General features: G+C 39.1%; 1 protein-coding gene across 3 annotated transcripts in view; it reads left to right on the forward strand.

The window, feature by feature from the left end:
- LOC126179085 (MOG interacting and ectopic P-granules protein 1) overlaps positions 1-27587 on the forward strand; it is a 108130-nt gene that overhangs the window by 15219 nt on the left and 65324 nt on the right. For 2 of the 3 annotated variants that reach the window (XM_049924581.1, XM_049924583.1), the window contains exons 3-5: positions 14702-17806; positions 19587-19675; positions 23563-23595. In XM_049924581.1, coding sequence (XP_049780538.1) covers positions 14702-17806; positions 19587-19675; positions 23563-23595 — 3227 coding nt within the window. The remainder of the gene's footprint in view (positions 1-14701; positions 17807-19586; positions 19676-23562; positions 23596-27587) is intronic. The other variant, XM_049924584.1, reaches the window with a different exon arrangement.

Raw genomic sequence — 27587 nt, forward strand, 5'->3', positions numbered from 1 at the left:
TATGGCAAAATATAGAAATATTCGTTCTAGAGACATAAAACAATGGGCTACCAAAGAGGCGATGGGAAGGATCACAAAATCAAATACTGCAAGTAAAGTCCACAAGTAATGTAAGTAAAACACATTTTGCAACAAACCGGGAACACCAAACAATAAGACACCATAGCAAAAAAAGTATTTACCCTATACTATAGCTTTGAGGAAAAAAATCACAAAATGTTACACAAACAGCACTGAAAGGCCCCTCTACAGAGCAACACTCAGCCATACAATGCCTCTGCACGAAGGTACAGCAAAAACGGCAGGAACTTCCGATTGAAAGTAGTACCTTAAACTGTTCTCTAGGTGGCAGCACCATACAGAGGTGGAACTGTGAATCCCACAGGGGCTAGGAGCGAGTTCATTGTAGTGGGAAGTATGTTTCCCATGGCTCACGAAAGGGTTAATAATAAGTCATAATTGTAAGATACTGAAATGAATTATATAGAAGGCTAGCAGAAATTGACTTTGGGTTCGGGAGGAATGTAAAAACACACAAGACAGAATTGAAACTATGATTTATCTTTAGAAAATATGGTAAAGAAAGGCAAACCAGCATTTATAGCACTTTTAGAAGTAGAGAATGCTTTTGATAATGTTGACTGGGATACATTCTTTGAAATTCTGAGAGTAGCAGGGGAAAAATTATAGGGAGTGAAATATTGTATACAGCCTGTGCAGAACGAGACTGCAGTTGCAAGAGTCGAAGGACATGAAAGGGAAGCAGTGATTGAGAAGGGAGTGAGACAGGGTTATAGCTTATCCTTTATGTTATTTAATCTGTACATTGTGAGCAATCAGTAAAGGAAACAAGGAGAAATTTGTAAAGGGAATTAAAGTTCAGGTGCGAGAACTAAAAACTTAGAGGTTTCCCGATGGCATTGCAATTCTGCCAAAGACAGCAAAGAACTTGGAAAGATTAGTGTCTTGGAAGAGATCATAAGATGAACATCAACAAAAGTAAAACAATGATAATAGAAAGTTGTCAAATTAAATCAGGTGATATGGAGAAAGTTAGATTAGGAAATGGTACTCTAAAATTTTGAGCATCAGAAGAAAAAGAGGAATTTTTTAACATCTAATATAATTTTGGGTGTTATGAAGTCTCTTGTGAAGGTATTTGTCTGGAATGTAGCCTTGCACTGAAGGAAATTTGGATGATAAGCAGTCAGATAAGAAGAGAACTGAGTGCTACAGAAGAATGCTGAAGATTAGTTGGGTAGATTGAGTAACTTCTGATTAAGTTGTAATGACCCAATAAATTAGATACATTAACACAATTTAATTTTTCTTTCTTTTAGTTATTAATTCAATTAATAACGCTGAAGCAATTCAGTATGTGTGTCATTGTTTTTCGAAAATAACAACCAGCGTCACCTGTTAGTTGAATGTGAATTTTTTTTCACATTTTATATTGTCTGTGCAGAGTGATAATATTTTTTTATTACTTGACAGTGATTCACTAATAATTATTTTCTCAGTGAATTAAATATGAAAATCTTAAGTCATTTATAAAAAAAATAGCTAACATTTGAGAGAGAGAGAGAGAGAGAGAGAGAGTTGCACTACTTAGATAAAAAATTGTTTTGTTATTGAACAAAGATGAATGGTTAGTAGTTATGAGTCAATGACCAGCAGGGTGCATACAAGGCCTGATTTGTGAATGGCGATGGATAGTGGCCAATACAGATATTAATTTTTGCGGAGGAAACCATTTCATACAAGGAGAGAGACCATTTGTTGTTATGGGTAAGTCTGTGAGGGAGTTGTTTAAGTACATCCAGCATGAACTTTGTGGTGGACATCAACTATGCACTGAACTGCTTTACAGTTAAGCACCTAACATATTGTAAAGTCAGACCAATCTCACAGTTTTGTTTTGCCTAGAAATGAGTAATTACAACTGCTGACAACAAATTCATTTTTAAAAAATAACTGTTCCCACATCACCATTCCTTAACATTACATTGACAAAAAATAACTTTGTTAAGATACTGTTAATGATTTTTTTTCTTTCTGGATTTGTGTTTGAATGTGACTGAGATACTGCCATGTTTTCATTATGTTATGTATCATGTGTAAATGAAGTGTTGACGACCTCACTGAAAGTTTGGCTCTCATCTCTGTGAACCTTAAGTGAATCATATTTAAATGTTTTAAAACTCGTGCTAAAGTTCAGTGCTCGTACTATATGTGATCGCACTAATGTTACTTGTAATGGAGGTTGGCTGTCCGATGGCCTCACATCATGAAACAGGAAGGAATTACCAGTTTGGTAAAGGAAGTGTGGTGGGACAGTGATGATAAATATTGTAGAGGGAGACCAAGGCTTCAGCCTCAAATAGATGTAAGCTGCAATAGTTACCTGGAGATGTTTCCATTTACCGAAGATGATGTTGATGACAAAAACAATGCTTTTGGCTGCCTGTTCCGGGATACTAGAGCATATTAGAATATGCTCGATATGAAGTTCCTCAGGAAAATAAGCTTCTCCCAAAGAATGAACATGGATTCTGGAAAACATACTCGTTCGAAACACGGCTTCCTTTATTTATACATGACATCTCTGAAACGGTAGATTCAGGCGAACATGTAATTCCGCTTTCCTTTATTTCTGAAGAGCATTGGACACTGTACCACTTCGTTGATTACTAACCAAGATATAATCGTATGGAATATCTTACAGATAAATGATTGACTTGATTAATATTAGACTACTAGAAACCAGTGTTATGCAGCAAATATTCTTCAGAAATGAAAGTAACACTGCATGTGCCCCAAGGAAACATAGCAGAACATCTAATACTATCAGTATACATATAACAACATTGATAAAATTATTTAATTGGATAGGTGAAAAATCTACGTCTTGGGATCGTGGTCTGAACTGCTTTGAGGTAGGGTTCAGTGTCAGGTTTGCTGTTGGAAAGGTTTTGGGATTGGGTTGCAGACTGATATTTCCAATGTCTGACTTGTGAATGAAAGTAGGTCCTTCCAAGAATTCCTCGCATCGAGCATTGCTTCATCACCCTCCCTCAGGTCTCTACAACATGACCCTAACCTGTTCTCTGCAGAACTCCAAGCTCTATGTTCCCTAAAAGCTGATGACTTCATCATTATCCTCCCAGTAGACAAAGGATCTACCACTGTAGTACTAGACTGAAAGGGGTATGTTAATGAAGGTTTACACCAGCTGTCTGTCTGACCCCGCTACGTACAGTGTGTGCCATCAAGATCCCACCCATGTGATTCAAACTGACCTGCAGTCCCTCCTTAAAACCACAGACCCCTCACAAGGACTAACACTACAATCCACAGAACTTCTCACCCCACCCAAACTACACCCCCCCCCCCCCCCCACCTTTTACCTTCTTCCTAAGACCCACAAAACTCAATCATCCACCAAACGTATATCTGCCTTAGCTGATCAGCACCTGCAACCTGGAGTACAAAGACCTCCCTCCTATATCAAAGATATCAACCATTTCCTAGATCTTCTGAAATTCCCACCTGTCCTGCTCCCACCACACACCTTGCTGATCACCATTGATATGCCACCTCTGTCTATAGCAACATCCCCATGTACATGACCTGTCTGCTGCTGAACATTTCCTCAGCCAGCGCCTGCCTGATTCCAAACCTATGACATCCTTCCTTCTCACCTTAATCAACTTTATACTCACCAACTACTACTTCACCTTTGAGGGGCAGACATACAAACAGATCAGGAGTATGGCCATGGGAACCAGGATGGCTTCTTCCTAAGCTAACCTTTCCATGGATCGCTTGGAGGGGCCTTTCCTGGTTCAGCCTCTGGTTTGGTTAGATACATTGATGACATCTTTACCATATGGACTCAGGGTGAGGCTGACCTGCTAAAATTCTTCAGATCTCTGAATACCTTCTCCCAGTTAAATTTCAAATGGTCCTATTCTGAATCCCATTCCACTTTCCTTGATCTCGTCTTCACTGAGGGCCAGCTACACTCTTCCATCCATGTTAAACTGACCAACGACATTTTGACAGCTGCCATCCTTTCCATGTCAAATGTTCTCTCTCATACTGCGTTGGGATCCAAGGCAAACATACTTGTTCGGATGGAGACTCTTTACAGCAATACACCACCACTCTCACCACAGCCCTCACTGCATGTAATTACCCCACCAGCCTAATTAAAAAGCAGATTTTGTGGGCCATCACATCCAATCCTGGTACTGCTGATCCCTTCAAAAAACAGGTTTGGAGCACACCATTGGTGACTCAGTATTATCCTGGTCAGGAATGTGTTAATCAGGTACTTTGACATGGCCATGACTTCCTAAAATCATGCCCTGAAATGAGATCCATTCTGTCTGGAATTTTGCCCACCATGCCTAGAATAGCTTTCCTGCGCCCTCCCAATCTTTACAATATTCTTGTCTGACCCTATGCTCCTTCTGCACCCATCTCCCTACCCTATGGCGCTATCCCTGTGATTGTCCCCTCTGCAAGACTTGCCCTATGCACCCTCCTACCACTATCTATAATAGCCCTGTAACTGTTGAAACATATACTATCAAAGGGAGAGCCACCTGCGAAACGACATGTCATATACCAGCTGTTACATAAACACTGTTTGGCTTTCTACATCAGCATGACCACCGTCAAAGTATCAATTAGGATGAATGGGCATAGGCAGAGGGTGTATACTGACAACTCGCAATATCCTGTTACAGAGCATGCTTTATAACATGACATTTGTGACCTTGGCGCTGGTTTCACCACACACGCCATATAGATTTCTTCTGTCCCAGCATTTATTCACTGTAACTACTTTTTGCTTCACTCTGTTTTAACTAATGCATGATGTTTAAGCAGTAATCTCTGTCTGCATATTACCCTGTCTTCCACCTTTAAGCTCTCAGGCTTTCAAATCTCACCTGATGCAGTCCCCAACAATCAGTCTTTCTTTCTCATCCTGTATGGTAAATCTCCCCTGACCTAGGGTTCTGGGTGACTTTTGTAAACTGTATCCCTTTTCCTAGACTTCTCCAGTCCTTTTCCTTCACCCCTTTTCTGTCCTCTTCAACCCTTCTTTCTGACTTCTTGTAAGGGATAGAGAAGTATGTGTAAAACAATATGTCCGTACAATTATTGCAAAATTATGCTATAGTAGAGTTGGAAGGTAAAATATGCTCAAGTGCTTGGTGTCAACATTGCCTATATCAGTCACTACTCGGCCCTGTGTACATATAGGCATTTGAAGAATTTCTCAGGCAACTACCACCATCATTTCTTCTCATTGGGGATTTCAACTTACTTAACATATTGCCTCTGTTAACACTTGCCCCAAGGGTGAGTTATAAATGCTTCCTCTTTTGTTTGTGTACAGTGGGAAAGAGATCCACCTCAGCATTGCTGCAGATTTGATACCAGGCACTAGTCATTCCTGCTCTCCTATTCTTACTGCTCAGTGGAAAGGTCATGGTGATTTGTACTGGTGACCATATGCCAGTATGGATTTACTCTCCTGAAAGTAGATCACTTTCTGAAGTATGGCAAGATGAAATGGACACACAGCCATTGAAACAAGAAAGGATGTTGGACATAGTCGACCACAATACTGGGGTGATTCTTCAAGCATCCATCCCAAGATCGGTAGGCCGAACAGGTGGCAGTGTATTCTATAGTGAAGTGGGCAGTGATATTCCAAAATCCAGGACAAGTGAGTGTTTTGTCTCGATAAATTGCAATCTTTGAACCCTGTCTTGGTCAGGATGTCCTGTTGTTCCTTCTTTCTTCATGTCACTTGGTCACAATTCTCAATGTCAGTCAAATATAAAATTCAGGAGATGGAAGCTGAATATCGAGATACAATGCCCAGTCACATTAATGAGACCACCTGCCACAAACCGGAATAATCACCTTTTGCAGTGCGGGCCACTGCAAGATGTGCAGGAAGATAGTCAGCGAGGCTCTGGAAGGTATTGACAGGGATGCGGAGCTGTGCTAACACCAGCCCATGGCCAGCTGTGCTAGTTTCATGGTTGTGGATCCACGGTGTGTACAGCCTGATTGAGATGGCCCCACGGGTTCTCGAATGGGTTTAAATCCAGGAAGTTTGGTTGGTGGCCAGGGGAGTATGGTAAACCCATTTTGGTGCTCTTCGAACCACAGCTGCAAGCTGTGTTGCATTATCTTGTTGGTAAATGCCACCATCTTGAGGAAAAACACATGTAGGAGAGGACAAGGTCCCCAAGGATAGATGCCTACTTGTGTTGATCCATTGTGCCTTCCAGAATAACAAGATCACCCAGGAAAGGGGGGAAAAAAAATATTCCCAGACCATAACACTCCCTCCTCTGCCCAGGACCCTTCCGATCATTCTTGCAGGGTGTTTGTTTTCAAATGGCCATCTGTCCGATGGAGCATGAAATATGATTCATCCAAAAAAGCCGCCAGTTGCTACTCATGGACGTCCAGTTGCGGTATTGGTGTGCAAATTCCAGCTTTTGTCTCATATGAACAGCAGTCAGCATGTGTGCACGAACCAGGCACCTTCTGGGTAGGCCCATATGCCGCAAAGTTTGCTGAATGATTGTTGAGGAGAGACTGTTAGTAGCCTTTGTCTCATCTGGGCGACAGGTGCTTGACATTTGCACATTTGTTCACCCATACACATGTCTGCAGCTGACATTCCTCCTTATCAATGGCCTATGGAGCACCACAGTTGCCTTGGTGCCACTTTTGGTTAGCTCCGTTTTGCCACACATGGTATACCTCAACCATAACGGCATGTGAGCTGTTAACAAACTGTCATTTCGGAAACATACATCCTTGGCCTGAAATTCGGTGATCATGCCTTTTGAATGTGAGATAAACTGCTCCATTTTTGCATTACGACAATGACTGTACTGTTTCCTGCATCCCTCGATATACTTTATATACCCTCCATTGCTAGTGCTGCCGCCTGCCGTCTGTCAGTGGTTATTGCACAGTGACATTGAATGTAGACGGTGGTCACATTAATTTGACTGGACTGTGTATAATCTGCTGGTCAGCCTTCATTTTTATTGGGTTTACCACTGTGGCTTTTATCCCAAACTACTTCTGATGTCTGTCTGCAGTTTCTGCTTTCCATAAGCATTTGTATTATTTTAATAATGAAGTGATTTCCCGTCGTGGACATGCAAAGCTGATGAATTGGTGTGATCATTGTAGGCGATACAAGGGAATGCTATCCCAACATGTGTTTGGAAGTAAAAAGGGTGTAAAATTCCCCAGACCGTTGCACTGCATTCCTTGAGATGCAGAGCAAGGCAAGCAAGAAGACAGTAACAGAGATCCTTAGGAGAAATGGAATGACAAAGAAGGCTGAGTTCCCATCAGTCAGACAACAATATAAAGAACTACTACACCAAACAAGACTAGAGAAATGGGGCATATATTAAGGACCAGTTGGTAACAGATGTTTGACGATTTCCGTACAAACTTGCAACAAACAATGTTTAATCACCCACTATATTTTCAACCCTGATATGGTCCGATGGCGACAGACTATGGGACATCAGTGCAGTACATACTCAGAATTCTGTTGGCAGACAGTACAATGATGGACGACACAGAGTACCATCAGCAATTTCACTCTCAATTACTAGAGCAGCATATGAAAAACATTGTCGTGATTCCATTTGCTCAGGAGGAAGTAAAGCTGACTGTAAAGAAGTTACAAAAGAAGAAAGCCCCAGGGTCTGTTAAGAATTATGGCAGAAGTGTTGCATCAGTTTGAGGATGAAATTGTACCATATATAACGGTGTTAATCAATGAATATCTTTTGTGGGGACGTGTGCCCAGAAACCAGAAAATCTCGAATATGTTTATACTAAAAAAAGGGAAGACAAAGACCCAAAGAAGCAAAATTTTAACTGGCTGATTTTGCCTGGTTAAAGCTCCAGCCAAGATTCTGTGTCATCATCTGAGGGACCACAGACAGGTAGGAGGCATGAGCCCCCTGCGCTACAGTTTCAGGAAAGGGAAATCCACTGAGTATGCGATAGGTCACGCAATGAACATTGTGAAAAACTCAGTGTTTATAGGCATATCTATCAATATAGCTGGGGCATTAGGTAATTTGTAATGGCCTGCTCTGTTCAAAAGACTGAAACAGGTGGACTGTCACAGGTGTGTCTGTAACAGCCTATAAGGTTATTGCACAGACAGGTGCAATTACAACGTCCCGGAAAGAAAATTGTGAAAAAACATCACCAATGGCTGCCCGCAGAGCTCCGTTTTCAGTCCTGAGTTCTGAGATGTTGGCGTAGAGCCGTTATTGAACCAGCTACAGAGTATAACAAACACTAGATACTGCATCGCCTACACAGGCAATCTCCTAATGATAATATCTGCCAACTCAAGGGCTAAATACGATGAAAATTGTAAGTTTGTTCTTGAGGGACTAAATAACTGCTGTGTAGGAAACAAGCAATAGCAGCACACAAACCACCCTGTTTATTATTAAAAGGAACATTATCAAGGATGAGAAACCTCGCAATCAGCATGCATGACCAACATGTCAAAAGAAGGAAGTATGTAGGAACCTTGGTATAAATATGGATGAAAAGCAAAACCTTTATTTTCTACAAGAGAGGCATTAAACTTGTGAACAAAATAGCAACAATTGGCCAAAGAAAATTTTGACTGCCGTTAAGTGCAACCAGAATGTACCACAACACAATTATAATCAGTGTAGAGTGTTACGGATCAAGCACTTAGGGTCATAGTCAGAAAGGTGGGACATCGCAGGCTCTGCAGTGAGCACAGAGAATTTTACTCCTGCGCCTGACAAGCGCATATAGAACAACACCAACTAAGGTGCTGCTGGTGATTTGCTACCTCTAAACATAACAGTAACAAAGAGAGTTGCACAATATAGCTACATCAAATAAGGAAATAAAGGAGTGAGAATATTGTGAAAAGGATAAGTTGCCACTCACCAATAGTGGAAATGTTGAGTCGCAGATAGGCACAACAGAAAGAATGTGAAGCAAGTAAGCATTTGGCCAAAAGGCCTTCTACTGGAGTAGACAACAGGGGTATGCGCGCGCCCACACACACACACACACACACACACACACACACACACACACACACTACTATCTGTGGCTGCCAAGGCCAGACTCAAATAAAGGCATGTGCTGATACAGAATGGCAAGAAATCTGGAACAGAGTAAAACAGGGAGAACTTCTCAGTTCCTTCCTAACACAAAAGAAAAGTTAAGAGCGTTCATACTTCCTTCTGAAGAAGGGATCTAGACACCAATTGTTGGGACATGGCCGATATCCCAGTTACTTACTGACAATACCACAACATATTACAGACAATTGTGAATGTGGAGCAGTTAGCACCCTGGACCATATCATCTGTGAATGTGCCATTAGATGTGATGTTACAGACCAGCACAGGAATGTCTTTGCTAATATGACAGCATAATAAAGAATGAGGAACTGTGGCATGAGCTAAACTTGCTGACAGTTAAAACAACATCTTATGAACTGCAAGCCTACATAGCTCAGAAACCACCAAGAAGAAGGCATACTTCATGACAATGAAACACACAACGGCAGAACATTTACCTACAATGCCAGATGTGTGCAGAGTGAGAAGCGGGCTTAAAGGTACTGGATTTGCATTCAGGAGGTGTGTGGTTCAAATCCTCACCAGGCTGTCCAAGTTTAGGTGTTGCATGGTGTGAACGTCTTATTCAGTAGGTGGAAGTGGTTGTTGTTGTTGCCGTTGTCGTTGTCTTATTAATATGTGGATAATTTTAACAAAAATATTGGACATGTCATGGTATTACAATTTAAGAACAGCAAAGTAACATAATTTATATGTACAGATGTTTATATACTTACGTATATGTTTATATACTTTACATATAGTTGGACAAGGATGGGACAGATAATTGCCCATGGCCTTATAGTAAGGACCACTCGTAATTATCTCGACATAATTTAGGAAAACCACATAAAACCTAAATCAGGATGTCCAAATGAAGATTGGAGCCTCTATCCTTCCAAATACATTGCCTGTTCGATTTAAACAGTGGTACCTCATTTGGTTTATTCCTAGTATACAGTGCTGTCTTGGAACTAAGTTATGTGAAAGGCTTCTGATATACTGTTCATTCATTTCACACTACCAGTTAAATGCTCACACTATGTCATAACCTTAACATGACTCACTGTAAGCTGTAGGTCCGGCGTTACTTTGGTTTTCATTTGATATACTGCAACTTTCCGTTTGCTAGCCTGGCAAATAGTCAGTGTTATGCTATAACCAATGAGATATTGAGTGCAGAAAGAGGATAAGATATTAGCTCTATCCATTGCAGAGCTTTGGTATAACGTCTTCCAGAAAAAGGAAGGAAAAAAAGTACAGTGTGAAATGACAAACATATTTTGTTGTTGTTAATAGCCTTTGTTACATTTTTTTCCCCAAGTAAGCCTTCACTTGTGTAGAATGTATTGCTTAAAAGATAATTTTTTTACTGTCTTTTTAAATAAATTTATTTTAGTAATCTCTTTTTTGCATTTTATTGTACAACTTTATTCCTTAGTAGAAAATGAGATTTTGAGTTTTACATTATTCTTTTTTGGTAATTGTAAGTTCAGTTCTGTGCTCATGGGAAGAGATTATTCATGCAGTAATCATCAATGTTATTTTTGAAGTGCTTACATATGGCAGTTAAAATCCCCAGTATGTTGAAAGGATCTTTACAATGAACTCAATTACAATTTTTGATTATTATTATTATTATTATTATTATTATTATTATTATTATTATGACCCTTTTCTGTAGCTTGAAGAGTGTTCATATTTTGTAAATTTGTTCTCCAGGAAAGAATTCTACAGGATGCTGAAACATCGTAGGTATGTTCATTAATTGATGTATTCATGGAATATCCTGAAAAAGTATTCCACTTTCTGCCAGAGGTAAAAATATGCTGTTGTAAGCTCTCAGAATCTAGTGTGGGTACAGGAAAAGAGGAGGAATGATCAAACACTGATAACTGTTTGTTGTTCTGGAACGTTTATTAGGATATGGTCCCTGGTCACAACATGTATTCAGTACGGTCTCCCAACTTGCAACTTACTGCATCCATAACATAGCATGGTCGACGTATCCAGTGTAATCATATGCTATCCTTCACATCAGGAAGATTCCAGATACATGCCTAATAGACATATCCTCACAACCAGAAGTCGCATGGATTTAGGTCGGAGGATCTGGAAGGTCACACATCTTGAAATTGTCCAGTGATGCTGCGGTTGTTGCCAACGGTTTCCCAGAAGTAAATATTTCACTTGGTAAGTGTCGTGTGCTGTCGAACCAATTTGTGTGTGGACACAGTGTGGTGTGGACACAGTTGCATTTTTGCAAAACTGGAATGACATGTCACACAAGGACCTCCTTATAACATTCAGATGTAATTGCACAGTTAACTTGTCCACAAGGTGTCATCTCCTTGAAGAAAAATGGACAAAGAACGAAGCAGCTTGTGAAACTATGCCACATAGTCACATAAGCAGAGAGCAGTGGATGTTCCTGCACAACATGTGGCAGAGTAAAACCCCATAGGCAACAATTTTGTGCATTCATGGCACCATCCAAAATAAATGTGCCTTATCCGTCCAAAGAATATTCCCTGGCCATGTATCATCCATTTCTCCATTCATGCCAAAAAATGAAGGGCAAAGTCATGATGCAGCCTATCTTGGGACTTCATTTGGTGTACATTCAGAATCATGTGGAGATACCAATGTAAAATGCGCTGCTAAATCTGTTGAACTGTTGACTTGTGGGCAGAGTGGGGGGTGGGGGGGTAGAGCTCGAGCACTGGTTTGCAGAAGAGGCACAGTCGACTATAGCTACCAAAACTTTGTCAACTGCCATGGGAATGGACCACTGACCTTTACCAGCTGAACCACCTAATTTGTCTGTTTCGTCAGATTTCTCAATTTATTGTTTAGCTGATTTATTGACGTGGGGCCTCTACACAGCTGTTTCTGTTGGCAGTATTCCATCAATGCAGTGCTGTTATTGCTGCTTTTCTGATAAATCAATTTTACCAGCAGTGTATGGTCTTTCTTCTCAATAGCCATTGCATTTCGTGCTGAAAACTTCAGCCTTCTTAACTGTTTACACCGTCACTTCACAGAAGGAATCAACAAATGCTGCTAACCGACAAACGGCATACTGATGTCAAAGCAGAAAACATTGCACATTCTGATTGCTTCAATGATGTATTTTCTCTTGGTGGCTGAAACTGGAACTGTTATTTTTTTCGGTGCACCCTGTGAGCACACCAGATAGTGAATATACCTCCGATGTTTCAGCGTCCTGCGATGTATACAGCCCACACTGTAGCACTTGGAACACTGTTTAATTGTAACCACCCGGTGTGTGTGTGTGTGTGTGTGTGTGTGTGTGTGTGTGTGTTCCGGCTTCAAACTGAAATTCATGGCATTTGTTCTCTTTATGATCAGTGTAACTTTATTGCATACTGACCAGTTGTCTACTTTGAGGTTTTCATTTCTTTGTCTGCAAGGAGTTGTCTTAAAATTTTCTTTTTAACTATAATATTTAATCCTGAAACATAATTTTAATAATTTAATTTGGCTTTTTACCATACCCTAGGTTCTTAGTGTTGTACCTTCATAATACGTTGCGTACTCATAATACGTAAAAGAAGGAATGCTCTTTTCTCTGATCCCGAAATAATACACATTTACTACAAATAATGAACGAGCAGTAAAGAAAGCCAAGGAGAAACTTCGAGGTTTGCTGAAGACATTGTGCTCTTGTTAGAGACAGCAAAGGACTTTGAAAATCAGTTGAATGGCATCGATAGTGTCTTGAAAATAGGTTATATAAGGTAAAGATCATCAACAAAGGTACTAGATTGTGCTTGAAGAAATAGTTTGGTGCAGGGGGGCGGTATTATATTAGGATAAGGAATCTTACAAGTTGACAAGTTTTGCTATTTGATCCACAATATAACTCTTGATGGCAGGAGTAAAGAGGATACAAAATGCTGTTGCCAAATTTAACACTGAATATAAGTGTAAGTGTTATGAAGTATGTTATGAAAGTATTTGTCTGGAGTGTAGACTGCTAAGGAAGTGATATGCGGATGATAAACACTACAGACAAGAATAGAAACTTTTGAAATGAAGAATGCTGAAAATTAGATGGATTATTGGGTAATAAATGAAGGCTTATATTGTATGTTAACTGGGGGCCTAGAAATGACAGAGAGGCTCCGTCTCCACCGCAGCCGCAGTGGTCCATAACTCCACGACGACTACCGCAGTCCACTTCAACCCTCCCCCGCCCCACACTGAACCACTCTTTCAGGGTTATTGTGCGGTTTGACCCCCGGTGGACTCCCCCCCCCCCCCCTCTCTCCCTCCCAAGGGAATGTCCGTCTCACACCAGATGAGTGTTTGCTTGGTGGAGTAATGGTGGTGTACGTGTACGTGGAGAACTTGTTGGCGCAGTAAATGCAGACATAGTGTAGCTGAGGCAGAATAAGGAGAACCAGCCTGCATTCACAGAGGCAGATGGAAAGCCGCCTAAAAACCATCCACAGACTGGCCGGCTCACCGGACCTCGACACAAGTCTGCTGGGCGGATTCGTGCCGGGGACCAGGCACTTCTTCACAGTTTGGAAAGCCGTGCGCTAGACCACACGACTAACCGGGCAGGCCAAAATGAAGACTTACTGAGTCAAATTGGGGAGAACAGAAATTTTGCTTGCATTTTTGCTTGGGGGGGGGGGGGAGGGGGGGGGGGGGAAGGAACAGTTGATAGGATATATTTTAAGCATGAAGAAATCATCAGTTTGGTAAAGGATATAAGCTTAGGGAGTAAAAATCGTTGAAAAAGATCAAGACCTAAAAATATAAAGCAGTTTCAGTTGGATATAAATTAGCAATGATGAAAAGGCTGCCACGTGATAGCATTGCGAAGAGAGCTGCATCAGACCTCAACTACTACAATTACCTCTGATGTGCAAAAAAATTAAAATTAAAGTAGGTATTAGGGTTCTTCTGATAATTTACTATTTGTATACGCAACACAGCACTCAATAAAGAGTCTGCTTTATATGATGGAATGTTTGTTATGTAAACACAAGGTTTTTTTCCTCTATGTGGGAGTTACTGGAGTTAATAAAGCAAGATTTTACTCGTAAAATTATTTTTTTGCTGTGACTTGTTATGGCATCATAATGACGTCCATTCACAATGTGCTTTTCTCTTTCTACATTATACAACAGGGTTTTTCCTGTGATCTTTGAAAGGTTAGCACTAAAAGACAACTATTCTGTAATAACAATGTTGTCTACCACTTTTATTACAGAATAGGGCTGAATAAGTTTCCATTATTGACCTGAACTTGTGCGTTTGAACTGCAAATTTTAAATGCAGTCCGCTCTGTGCCTTAGAATTGAAAATTTTAAATGTGGTCTGCTCTGTGCCCTAGAATGCAGTCCTACCATTAATATAGCCCTGCCATTGGTACTATACTGTTTTGTTTAGGGAAATTTACTATGGTCCATTAAATTCTGTTATCTAGTTGGCGGGCATGGTTGTAATTGCAATTTTTCTCTTGTTTGCAGATGTCCATGTTAATGGAGAAATGAATGGAGTTGAAGCAATGGAAGTATGCAGTATTCATAGCCCAGAAAAGCTAATTTCAACAAAGAAATTATCAGACATTTCTGATGACTGTATGGATGATAGTACACTGGCACCCAGTCCGGAAGAAAAAATGAACAACAGTGAAGAATGTGAACTGACGACAAAAGAAATCGACATTAAGGAAGATTCTGCATCAGAAGCTTCTTATGAGGGTAGTGGTGAAAGCCAGGAAGAAACTCAGCATGAAGAAGTTGGAGAGGACAAAAGTAATCAAAGGTCACTGTCATCTTTAGAAAATCCAATGCCCACGGAGAAGAATGTGCTCAGTCACCACCCATCTGAAGATAGTTTATACTGTGGAATTGATGCAGAAAATTCTTGTGAGTCTAGAGATGTTGACAATTTCCTTAATGGAACGGAAGAAGAGGATTGTAGTGAAGGGAACTTTGATAGCGAAACACCAATGGAATTGGGTGGTACAAGTGAAAATGAGAGGGAAATAAAAACCAGTGAAATTGAGGAGGATAATATTTCAGCAATGATTTTAGACAAGTCGTGTAATTCACAGGACAGTGACATTTCAAAAGAAGATAATGAAGACAATTTTTATCATATTTCAAGTGAAAGTAAAGCAGAACAAATTGTAGAGAGTCTGAAAGAAGATTCTTGTACAGAAACTGTGAATAAAGTAAGTACAGCGAGTATCATTAGTGAAGATTCTGTGGCAGACAGTGTAGATAATAGTGTAAAAGAAATAGTTAATTCCACAGATTCTCATCAGTCTGAGAATATTACCAGTAATTATGAAGTTCCTATGGAACATATGTCCAGCACAGAAGATACTGAGGAGAATCAGCCTGTAAGTATTGACAAAGACGACAGTAGAGATAGTGTCAATGCTGCAGATTTAAATATAAATGACAGTGAAACAAGTGTGTGTGATGATCAGCAAACAGGTAACAGTGCTTTAACAAGTGTTTCTGACAAGAGAGATACTGGGGATTCTAGAGGTGTGTCAGTTGAAGGTGCAGCTGTCATGTCAATCCAGGAGCAAGACAGTGGTAAGAATGATGAGAACTTTTGTGTTTCAAATGAGTGTGTCAGTGAACAAGAAAGTGCTCAAAGTGATTCTAAAGCACTCAGTGAAGATGATGAGGGTGTACAGTCTAGTGAGAACAAATTTGTGCAGAACAGCAGTGAAAGTGGAAATAGTTTAGATAAAGTGAGTGATAAGGAAGATCTCGAAAGCAAAACTGATGGGGACCCATTAGGAAAAAATAAGAAGAAAACCAAACCCATTGTGGCACCTCTAACACCACGGCGTAGTTCGCGTAATTTGAATAAGCAGAAAAGTTACATAGAGAAGGAGGACGATCCAGACATTCAGGAAATAGCACCTGTAGACCCATTGGCGATTACAGATCCCTTAAGAGATGACAAAGAAAACAGCAAATATAGGAACTCCAAGAAAACTACTATTGTTGTTAATGACACAAAACGTTTGGCAGAAATTGCTGCGGGTACAAAACACATTAAGGGTAAAAAAGAACCAACTTTGGTTATCATAGACACAAATTCAATACTAGCTGGTAAGGGGCCAGTACCTTTAACTCAGGAACCACCGCCTTTGGCAGGTCCTTCATCCAATTCTACTTACTCTGTTTTACCAGTTGCTATCCCTGCTCAGGGTATGTATCCTCGCATGAGCAATCCAATTATTTCTGCACATGCACCTCGGTTAACTACACCACTGCCTCCTCCGCAACTACCGCCACAGCCACAACCACAGCCTCAGCCACCACCACCACCACCCCCACCTCCCCCTCCTTCTACTCCACTGCTACCTACTCTGACTGATGACATGTTTGTTGTAGAGGCACCATCATTTATTGTCCCTTATGTTTATGAAAAACCCCCACTCAAACCCTTGAAACAGTTCATTGCTCAGCTGAGAAAACAATTGGAAGAAGAGAACAATAAAGAGAAAAATGATATACCTGCCTCACAGTCTAAAAGTGAAAAAGAGGCAGAAACAGCTGGTGAGAGCATAAATACTGTTGGCACAGAAAAGTTGGCAAATGAAGAAACATGTGGAACAAATGAATCAAAGACCAAAGATCAAGAAAATAAAATAAAAACTGAAACGTCTGAGACAAAGCTGGGCGCTGTTGAGGAAAGGAATCCTAAAGATCCTTTGACTGTAGAATCTGCTATAAAAAATGTGGACATGGAGAAAAAAGAAGAAAAAACTGATGAGGACAAGGAAAAACCTCATAGCTTTTTTGATGAACCTACAGGAAAATTTTTTATTGACATAGGAATGAGCCTCGTTCATGAATATGTGCAAACAGAACTGCTAAGAACTCAGAAACGAAGAAGGGATCGTGAAGGTGGAAGACCGAACACAGAGACTCAATTTGCTATAAATTCTTTACTTAAGACACTGGAAAGTAGCAAAGAAAACAATGAACCATTTCATATGGAACTTAAAAAATGCGAATACTGTAGTTTTAAGACTGAATCATCTTTAGTTATGGCACAACATTTAGAAACTCCACATATGCGTAATTATGTATATAGGTGCAATTTTTGTCCATTGGAAGTTCGAAGCCCTCATGATATATTATTTCACATGGAGGCTGATCACAATGTACGGGGTCGCCTCGAACGAGCACCAGCATTTCATCAGTGCCCTAATTGTCCTTTTGAAGATAACCAGAAAGGAAAACTTTCTAGACACTTGCTATCCTGTGCAAAGAAACACAAACCTGAACGAAACCAGGAACCACCCATAGATTGGGAACCTCCAGCAAAAATACCCAAAGTTCCAAGAAGTCGTGCTGCTCCACCACTTGGCTTAGGCGCAGCTACATATCAAGCAGTACAAGGGAAAACTTATTCCCAACATCCATTGTTGCCCAAACTTGTTCAGGGTGCACCACTACCACCACCTGTTGGAGGACTTATGCGAAGGGGTAGACCACCTCTGCATAGCAGGTTCTACACACCACAAGATCTGAGGCCTGCGCCAGTGCAGCCACCGCCACAGCCACGCCATGTTGCACCAACACAGTTAAGACAAGGTGAGCACTCCATCTAACAGCTGTTTTTTACCCAATGAAAATAAAACAATAGTGATGAAAATTTGCTTGTTACGCACAGTTGCACACATATATTAGTATGCGGTAATGTCAGTGTAAGTAGTTGAAACATAAAAAGACTTGTGTGTTAATCCACACCTCTCATATGGTCTGTTGAAATACAATGTGAAAAATGCTACACCCGAAATAAACTTAGGTAATTCATTTTGACAAAATGGAGGATCACCTATCAAATTCATGACCAATACAATTAGGCACATCATTCACTGACAATCATTGTATTAATTCAATAGTAGAATCCAGTTTGAAATCGCAGGATGTCTACCAGCAGTTTCTGGTGACATATCCTGCAAAGAATGTTTGTGTGTTGCGTACTGTAATTACTATCACTAACTCTCGATTACCAGCACTACAGACTGCAGTGGGTGTGTTAATTGGTAGCAGATAAACTTTTATAATACACTGCAGTTCACCATGTTAAAGCAGAAATATGTTGGTTAATGATAGAAAGAAATATACAGTGCAGTTGGCAACTTCATATCGGACATTTGCTGAGTTTAATTAAAAATTTCATTTGATAACTTTAAGTGTGTTTTATAATATAAACGCATAGATAAAGAATCTACTCACCAAGTGGCGACAGGGGAACATACACACAACAAGATTTAACTTTTACAAGCTTTAGGAGCTGGTGGCTCCTTCTTCTGGCAGAAGAGTTGAAGGGGAAGGAAAGAGGGGTGAAGAAAAGGTCTAGAGAGGTTTAGCGAAAGGGAGGGGTACAGCTCAGAAAAGTCACCCAGAACCCCAGGATCAGGGGAGACTTACTGGGGTTCTGGGTGACTTTTCTTAACTTCACCCATTTCCCTAAATCTCTCCAGTCCTTTTCCTTCACCACTCTACCTTCCCCTTCAACTCTTCTGCCAAAAGAAATAGCCACTGGCTCCGAAAGCTTGTAAAAGTTAAATCCTTGTGTGTGTGTGTGTGTGTGTGTGTGTGTGTGTGTGTGTGTGTGAATACTTGTTCATCATTGCTATTATGAAACACATCTCTTCTGTTCAACAACTGCTCATATGTTGTAAGGTATGTATTTAGAGCACATGTTTAGCAATCTTTTTTGCTTCAAATGATCTTTCCTGTCATATACCTGAATATTGACCATTCCTCCTCAAGACATCCTGTGTAAGTGTGGGGAAATTTGCAGAACAGTATTTGTCCAAGTTATTTTAACGACTGTAAAATCTGGTTGGAAGTGGTGATATAGACTGAGGTGGTTTGTAGTTGTTGGCAAAATTATTGCAAGTGTGTTTAAAAACACACGATTGCCTGCCCCCACCCACTCCCCTCAACACACACACCTACCTTACTGATATATGATTAGCTGTAAGTTTATAAAGATTTTGCTGGAATTCCGTGTTATTAACAATATTACGTAACAATTTCAATCTTGATGGCATTCAAATTTATTTTCCATTTCCCCTTGTAAGCAATATAATAGATATTCTCTGATAACGTGTAAAAAAACAGTGGTTGGGTATGGAATATCATATACTGTGCTTGTTTACTAAAAGTTTTTGTCTGTTAATTAGTGGATGAAATGACCCAAGTAAGCAAGCGTGAGATTGCTACGAGCATAAAAGTATATTTCCTACTGTGGGCTTTGCATGAACAAAATAATCAAATTAAAGTTGATATAATGTTTTACATTGTAGCTGGTGTCAGTCTTGTATTTATTTCACTGCTTGTATGTTTTATATCCTTGTAGGAATGCTCTACCGACAAGCAGTACCTCCGAACCAGTCTCAGGTGTTACTTCCAACTACATACCAGTTGAGTAACAGTCAGCTGTACCAGGTAAGCTACAAAACAGTGCAATTTTCGTACTTTCAGGATGTCTGAGAATATTTCAAATGATTTCCAGTTTTGCGTTTTAAGTATTTTGGAAAGAATGAAAAAAGGCAGAGTGCAGTTTTGCTGGGTGTACTATATTGTATTTGATTTTTGGGTTTAACACATTATACCTTGCAGTCTTAGCTGTGTTCCTTTTGATTTTTGTGGGAATTGTTGTATTTTAGGGTTAGATCCATTTGAGTGTTGCAGTCATGTGGAGGAGATATCCGCAGTAGTAACTAGTTTGTGGACAAAAGCCGCCGCGCGGAGTGGCCGCGTGGTTTGAGGCGGTGTGTCACGGATTGCGCGGCCACTCCCACCGGAGGTTCGAGTCCTCCCTCGTGTGTGTGTGTGTGTGTGTGTGTGTGTGTGTGTGTGTGTGTGTGTGAGTGTTGTCCATTGTGTAAGATAGTTTAAGTAGTGTGTAAGTCTATGGACCAATGACCTCAGCAGTTTGGTCCCTTAGAAATACCACACACATTTGAACAAAAGCTTGCGTCAGTGCTGTCTTCAGCAAGATTCTCTTTGGCTATCTGCAATAATAATTACTGTGTGGTTAAAAGTTACAGCACTGTTATTATTATGGTTTTTGTCTGTTTACATTATTTGTGATTTATAATACGTAAGTTTGTTTGAGTCAGTTATTATTCATTAGGGGTAGAGTGCCACTGGCTAGATTGGCATGGATGCTTGGTGTCCGTGGAAAGATAGATGCAGTCTCAAGACCGGCAGGAGCTTAAGATGTTGACATGTTCCTCCTGGTTTTCCACATAGTTGTATTTGCATCCTGATTTCATTGCACATATGTGTTCTTTTTGCTTCATTTATAGTTACAGAGGCCATTTATGCCATCAGCGATAGCTATTACAAAGCTATCCAAAAGCTTTTGTAGGATACTCCACTCATTGTAATCTTTCCTTCATGGTGTGACTATTATATGTGTATCACGTTCAATACAAACAGTGTTCTGTATAAAATCAGCCTATCAATGTTCCTCTGAACTAACAAGTACTCAGGGCACTGGGGGTCAAAAGGAACAAAAAGTATAAAATTGACTAGGCAAGAACCAAATGGAATGAAAGTGAATTTGACCATATTTTATCAAACAATATGGATTTTTTACATTACATGATACTGCAAACTGCTTTCAGATTGTAAGAAGCAAGGTAAGAAAAAACACAAAGAAATAGTCATCAGGTGAGAAGTCAGAAATATCATTTGTGAATGGTGAAGCATACCAAATTAAAGTAGAAATGTTTAATATCTCAGGAAATTAAAATTGGACATAGATGAAAGGGGTAATTATTTGTATTTAACGTAAGTACACAGCCAAAAGCAAAAGATATTACAAGTACAAACAAAGTAAATCTCAAAATGGAAAAAATCAACTGAGAAGATGAGAATTTTGAGTTATTGATGATAGGAACGTGATAGAATATGCTGAGCTAAACAAAACTATTCCGAAATATCCGAGAGGGCGTGAGGAAATAAAACAGAAAGTTGGGTAGAGAAGAGACTCAGAATAGTACAAAAAGGGCAAAAACAGAACCTTATGCTGGATTAAACACATTTGGATCTAGGCATCTTTTTTATAGTACTTATATTGACAATGATAACACTATTCTAGTGAATGTTTCTACTTAAAAGAAACAACTACGCCTTGAAAAGTATGCCCTGGATTCTGACAAAAATATTTTACGTATGTGTGTGTGTCATAACAGTGAAAACTGATAAGTGAAAGTATGTGATAAGACAAAAACATTTCAGTAAACATAAGTCTGCCAACGAGCTGCTTGGGAGCTAATTGTGAATGTGTGGTTATAAATCACTGACTTCATTATGAAATGGCATCCTAATGGTGTGCTTCAGACTATATAACTGAATTGTTGTTTCCATTTTATGCACAATATTTTGATGGCGGGCCCAATTGTCTTCAAGTGCTGAGAATTATGCTGTTATTTGTATAAATTGTATATAAAATTGGAACAGCAATTTGGTTGGACATCTGGAAGTGCACACCATTTAATCAGTCACAGCAAGGGTGCCCGAGAGATCACAATAATGTCTACTAGTTAGTGCAGATATTGTTTGGAATGTTAACTTCTCAATTATGTCTCTGTCTAATTTTTCTTATATTTCACCTGCGGTTAAAGGTTAGGGAATATGGTAAATGCATGATGGGGTACCAGCAGACATTGCTACTGCTGCTGTAAGACGACATCATATGCACCAAGAGGGAGTGATTGAGCAAGGCCTGTACTTTGGCCTCCCACTCCACCTTAGTCATTTAGATTTTTGTGTTTGTGGTTATTTAAAGTGTATAGCATGCCTGTTGAAACAGTTGAACTTGAGTGGCAAATTGCAACAGCTTGTCAAGATTGTGAAATGATCTGTGGGTATTTCAAAGAATTTGCAACTCAGTGCAGATACAAGTGCAGTATTGGATCCATATATAAGAAAATTTATAAATTTAACATGTAACTTACTGAAGTGCTGAGCCCAATTAGACCAGGAAATTGACATTTCAAATATATTTACTAACTAGGACAATAATTCATAAGGAAATTAGTTGCTGCTTATAACCACATGTTTGTAGTTATAGCACAAACAGCTAATTGAGGATCTGTACTGATGGAAGTTTTTTGCTTCTATTATTGTACATTTTCTCTCATGTCACTTTTGGCACTTAAGCTTCTTGTGTGCGTCTTGACCAATAAATGAGGATCATTCAAAAAAGACTGAGACTGGAGCTGAAGAAACTTTATTGCCAAATAATCAATGAAAATAGATGTTTTCCTCTTTAATAGTGTCACCATCTCCTCATCTGCATCAGCTCTCATACTTAATCAAATATCCAAAAATCTTGTCTGACACATCCATTACAAATTGATTCTGTATCATATACGTATATCATCCAGAAACACTTTTAAAATTTAAAATCCGTTGCATAGTACATTTTCACTTTGCTATTGAAAAATGATATGTGGACACTAATTATAAAGCCAGTATTCCCAAGGAGTTTGTCTAGAGAGAAACCACATTGGGGACACTGTGAATGAGGAAAATGTTGTCATTTGCCAGGAAAGCTGTGTTGAAATACGTGTAATTAGCGGAACTGATAAAACAGTGCAATTTCTTTTTGTCTCCAGTGGCAAATAGGTGGAAAAAGCACTAGAATCTTTGGAGTCTCTTTGATTGGTTAATCAAGAGACCTTTATTATATCATACAAGTCAGCTTTTGACAAATGACCATTGCACTGTAGATTTCAGGTGATTGTTGCCAACTACTGTTGTGTTTCAATTTGGAACTTTTGTGTTTTGGGGGCAAGTTATGCATGAAGAGTTTTACAGTGCATTTGTACTTTCTCCAAGAAAAAATGGAAGCCAGAATTCCCTTTCAGCCCTTATGCATAGAAAGTCGGATGGTTGTTCAATATTCTGAAAAAAAAAAATCTCAAAATGCTGACTTTTTTACAGTATTTTGAAATGTATTTTATGGGACACTGAACAAGGAAAATTGTATTTCACACTGTCGTGTTATATCACAAATATTGTATGGAAGTGTCATAGTTCTGTAACAACAGTGCAGGATTTTAAGTGTCCAATATTTGTTTTGTTAATGGACAGACATATATATTCATTCACATTGAAACAAAGTTGAACGTGGAAAATGGTTTCATTTTATAAAAGTGTAATGCTAGGCATGTGCTTAGTATACGATAGTACTTTTTAATGCCATATGTAAGGTGTAAAGGAAAAACAGAAATAAGTATGTGAAATTTGCTTACAGTCTTAAGATTTTCTACTTGTTTCCATTGAAGCAACTCCTTATACATGCCATGTAATTTCAGGGTTCAAAGTACCTTCTTGCCAGCTCACCAATGGTGAGTCATTTTAATGTTTACTTGCAACAAGTTGGCTCGGTCTGTCTTTCCAAAATCTCCCTATCCTGACCCTTTCTGTATCTTTCCATTTGTAGTTATGTGGTATTTCTTTTCAATATTGATGGTGTATAAGTTATATACAGTCCTTTTTCCTTTTTGTAACAACATTCTATTAGTTTTGCATAAGCATGGGAACTTTGCATGGTGGACAAAATAGCTTGGAAATTACAGACTTTAAAAGAAGCACTTCCAAAAAAAAAAAAAAAATCATGTCCGGTATAAAAATTGAAACTGAATGGTAGGACCCTTGATTTACTATATGCATAACCAGTTTTGTTACAGTTGATAGTAGCTCTGATTTTAAAAATTGTTTGCACACAATTTGAGGCTGTGTTTCATTTTGAAAAAAGTGTTACGTTAGCTTGAAAAAAAATTTCTACTTACATGACCTGCTGATTGTTCATGTGCAGTGGAAAACTGTGAGAAGCAGAAGAGTCAAATAGACAGTGTAAGATCACATGAACAACAAAAACAATGTTAATGATCTTGATTGTTATCTTCGCTGTCCACCACTGCATTAGACAATTGTTAATCCCTGACTACTTGAAATATATTAGATGTTTACATCAGTGAGATTGAATTGTATGCTGTGTTTGTTGTTTTAAGTAATAAGTTTAAAGTATTAGTGAATAAAGAATAGGCTTGTGAATATTTTCGATTGATAAGAAGTCTAGTGCTCATTTTGTGTTGTTTTAGTTGATTGAACTGTGCTGTAAAATATGAAATTGGTGCTGCAGTATTTTAATCAGTTTCTCACATATTGATAGACTGCAAAAACAAAAATTTCAGTATATCTCATTGTAAGTAAATTGTTCAGTGTTCAGTATTGTTTGTATTTGTGAAGAATCAAATCTTATTACGATATGCTTAGGAACAAAATTTTAATGGAAACCATTGGCGGAGGTACGGCTTGTCGTGATAGTGACATTGTGAGAATCTGTGACAAATGTAAAAGTTGGGAAGTGTTTCTTTCATGCATGTGAACAGTTGTACAACATTGTTTCTGCATGTTGTGTAAAAGCACTAGATTTAATTTTTTGGACCTAAAACATGCTGGAAGTTACAGGAATTTTCTTGTAACTTTGAAATTGCTACAAGTATTAATGTATGAAGCATCTTTGTTCAGATCATGTCATTCTACATCTGCATATATACTCCGCAAACTACTGTAATTTTGCGTGGCAGATTGTACTTCCCCTTGTACCACATATTAGGGTTTCTTCTTGTTCCATTCGCATGTGGAGCCTGGGAAGAATGACAGCTTAAATGCCTCTGTACACACTGTAATTTGTGTAATCTTATTCTTGGGGTCACCAAGGTAGAAATGCCTAAGAGGCTGCATACCGTATTTACTCGAATCTAAGCCGCACTTTTTTTCCGGTTTTTGTAATCCAAAAAACCGCCTGCGGCTTAGAATCGAGTGCAAAGTACGCGGAAGTTCTGAAAAATGTTGGTAGGTGCCACCACAACTAACTTCTGTCGTCGAATATATGTAGCGCTACGCACGCATGCTTCGCAGGCACAAAGACAAATACTGGCACCGAAACCTCTGCGTCAGTAAATAAATAAAAAAAGGGTGGAAGACGAGCTTTTTTTTTTTTTCTCCGCCCCGAGTTTCGACCACTGCATTTTCATACATTATCCAACGAAGTAAATACAAATTCCGTATTGTTTCTCTTCGGACGTAGCAGCATTTCAATGTACTACGAAAATCCGACTGGCAAGACTGTTTGGGATATTTGTCAATATGGCCAACTCTGCTTTCTGAATTTTTTCCTAACTTTGAGAAGAAATGGTTGCTAATAGGAACTTTTATGAATTGTGAATCACATACAGTATTCTCTTCACCATAAGAATAATACGAATATAAACATTTTGCCATGTATTCTTTCGTGTTTGCTGCTATCTCATTTAAACCCTGTCCGCTTAATAAACTACGAAACTAGAGTGAGACAGCAGCAGACGCGGAAGAATATACATACCATGTCATGTTTATATTCATATTATTCTTATGCCTAATAGTGACACAGTCAGAAATGAAGCACGGCAATTGACTAGATTTTTAAATCTAAGATGACTCTAATTTCTGTGCATAATGTAATGTACTAAAGAGGCGTCTGCAAAGATTTTCAAACGGAAAAAATTTTCGCTAAATTCTCGTTCAGAACATCTTCTATCATATGCAATCTATTATTTGGTTCTTGTTGATCATTATCAAAGAAAGCAGCAGTGTAAGTAGCAACGAATAGCAGTCTCTTGCCATTGTTTCGCTAATTAGACGATTCCTCTCTTTGTTTTTTTTTTTTTTGTTTTTTTTTAATTGTAAGCGGCGGTAGCGTGCACAAAAGCAAGCCATGCCGCGAGCCGTGACAGGCCGTAAACACGCACTATCAGAATGCGGCAAACAATGCATGACACTGTACAGTAATGCATTTTCAGCTTAGAGTGACGTAAACACCGATAACAAAGAGAACTGCACTTGTCAGATCAAAGAAAAATAAGCAATCAATTCAAACCAGACGAAGCACGTGAAAAAGGAAGGGTACCCGTATAAATACGGACGGAGCGCCTGACGCATAACGACGGCTACCTGGTAAAGCTTAACTGCTAAGCTTACGACTCGAACCAAACTACTACGGCTGACCAACTTTGTTTCGATTTGGAAGTACGGCCTAAAACTTTTCTCTCCCCTTGAATTTCGAGTCTCAGATTTCAGGTGCGGCTTAGATTCGGGAAAATTTTTTTCCTCGATTTCGAGTCTCATTTTTCAGGTGCGGCTTAGATTCGAGTGCAGCTTAAATTCGAGTAAATACGGTATGTTTCCAGATTCCTCATTTGATATTGTTTCATTAAACTTTGTAAGTAGACCTCCGTGAAGTAGTTAATGTCTGTCTTGAAGTTTATATCGGTTCAGGTATTCCTACATTTTTGTGAGTTTTCCTGTAAATCAGGCAAGCCTGTGACAATTCTTGTTGCTCTTCTTTGTGTATTTGCCGTATCCCCTATTATTTATACTTGGTATTGATTATACACACTTGAGCGATACTTAGTGGTGGTTTGCATGATTATTTTGTAACCAAGCTGCCGAATTATGTGAGAAATTAATTTCTTTTAGTTCTTGCCGATAAATGCTAGAGAGGTTTTGTTGTTTGGGAAGTCAGTCTGTAGTTGCTTTCAAATTTTGGTTCTTCATGTTTGTGTGTCTGTCTTGTTTCAAATGTTGGAAATTCACGAGTGGAACAATATGTAAAATACGGGAAAGACAGTCGCTCACCTGTAGCGGGCTGATGTGTGGAGCATAGAAACATTATCAGCAAAAAGTATTCTCTCTAGCTTTTGAGCTCTTGCTCTTTTTCCATTAAAAGTGTACACATTCACATGCAGGTGTGGGAGTGATAGTGTGGGTGTCCGCATGAATGTCGCTAGAAAAAAAAAAAAGCAAGAGCTCAAAAGCTGATGTGAATACTATTTGCTGTTGTGTGTGTCTGTGTTCCACATTTCGGTTTGCTCTAGATGGGTGTTTACATCGCCCTTATTTTATGTGTTTTGAATATTGTTTGTTATTGGAGAAATAGAGAGAAAATAGATGTGGAAATTTTAGTAATGGAAATAGAGAGAAGGGCTTGTCTTTGTGATACGAGAACAGAATAGTTAAAGGTCTGAAATTTGATGCTTATTGTTTCCAGGTTTCAAAGAGCATTTAAGCACTAGTTAGTAAGTTCATTAAACGTTCCTTAGATCATTTGAAAGAGTCTTCGATCAAAATGATCAGGTACAATTCAGTTTACTGGCTATGTATACATGCGTAGTGTTAACCTTAATGAACCCATTATTTTTTAGTCACACTCATTTGTCCATGGAATAAGAGTTGTTCAGGAGAATTAAAAAGGTTAGATTTAAAACTTTGCTGTCTGTCAGACATATTATTGGGC

Source organism: Schistocerca cancellata, chromosome 1 (genome assembly GCF_023864275.1).
Source record: "Schistocerca cancellata isolate TAMUIC-IGC-003103 chromosome 1, iqSchCanc2.1, whole genome shotgun sequence".
Classification (NCBI taxonomy): domain Eukaryota; kingdom Metazoa; phylum Arthropoda; class Insecta; order Orthoptera; family Acrididae; genus Schistocerca; species Schistocerca cancellata.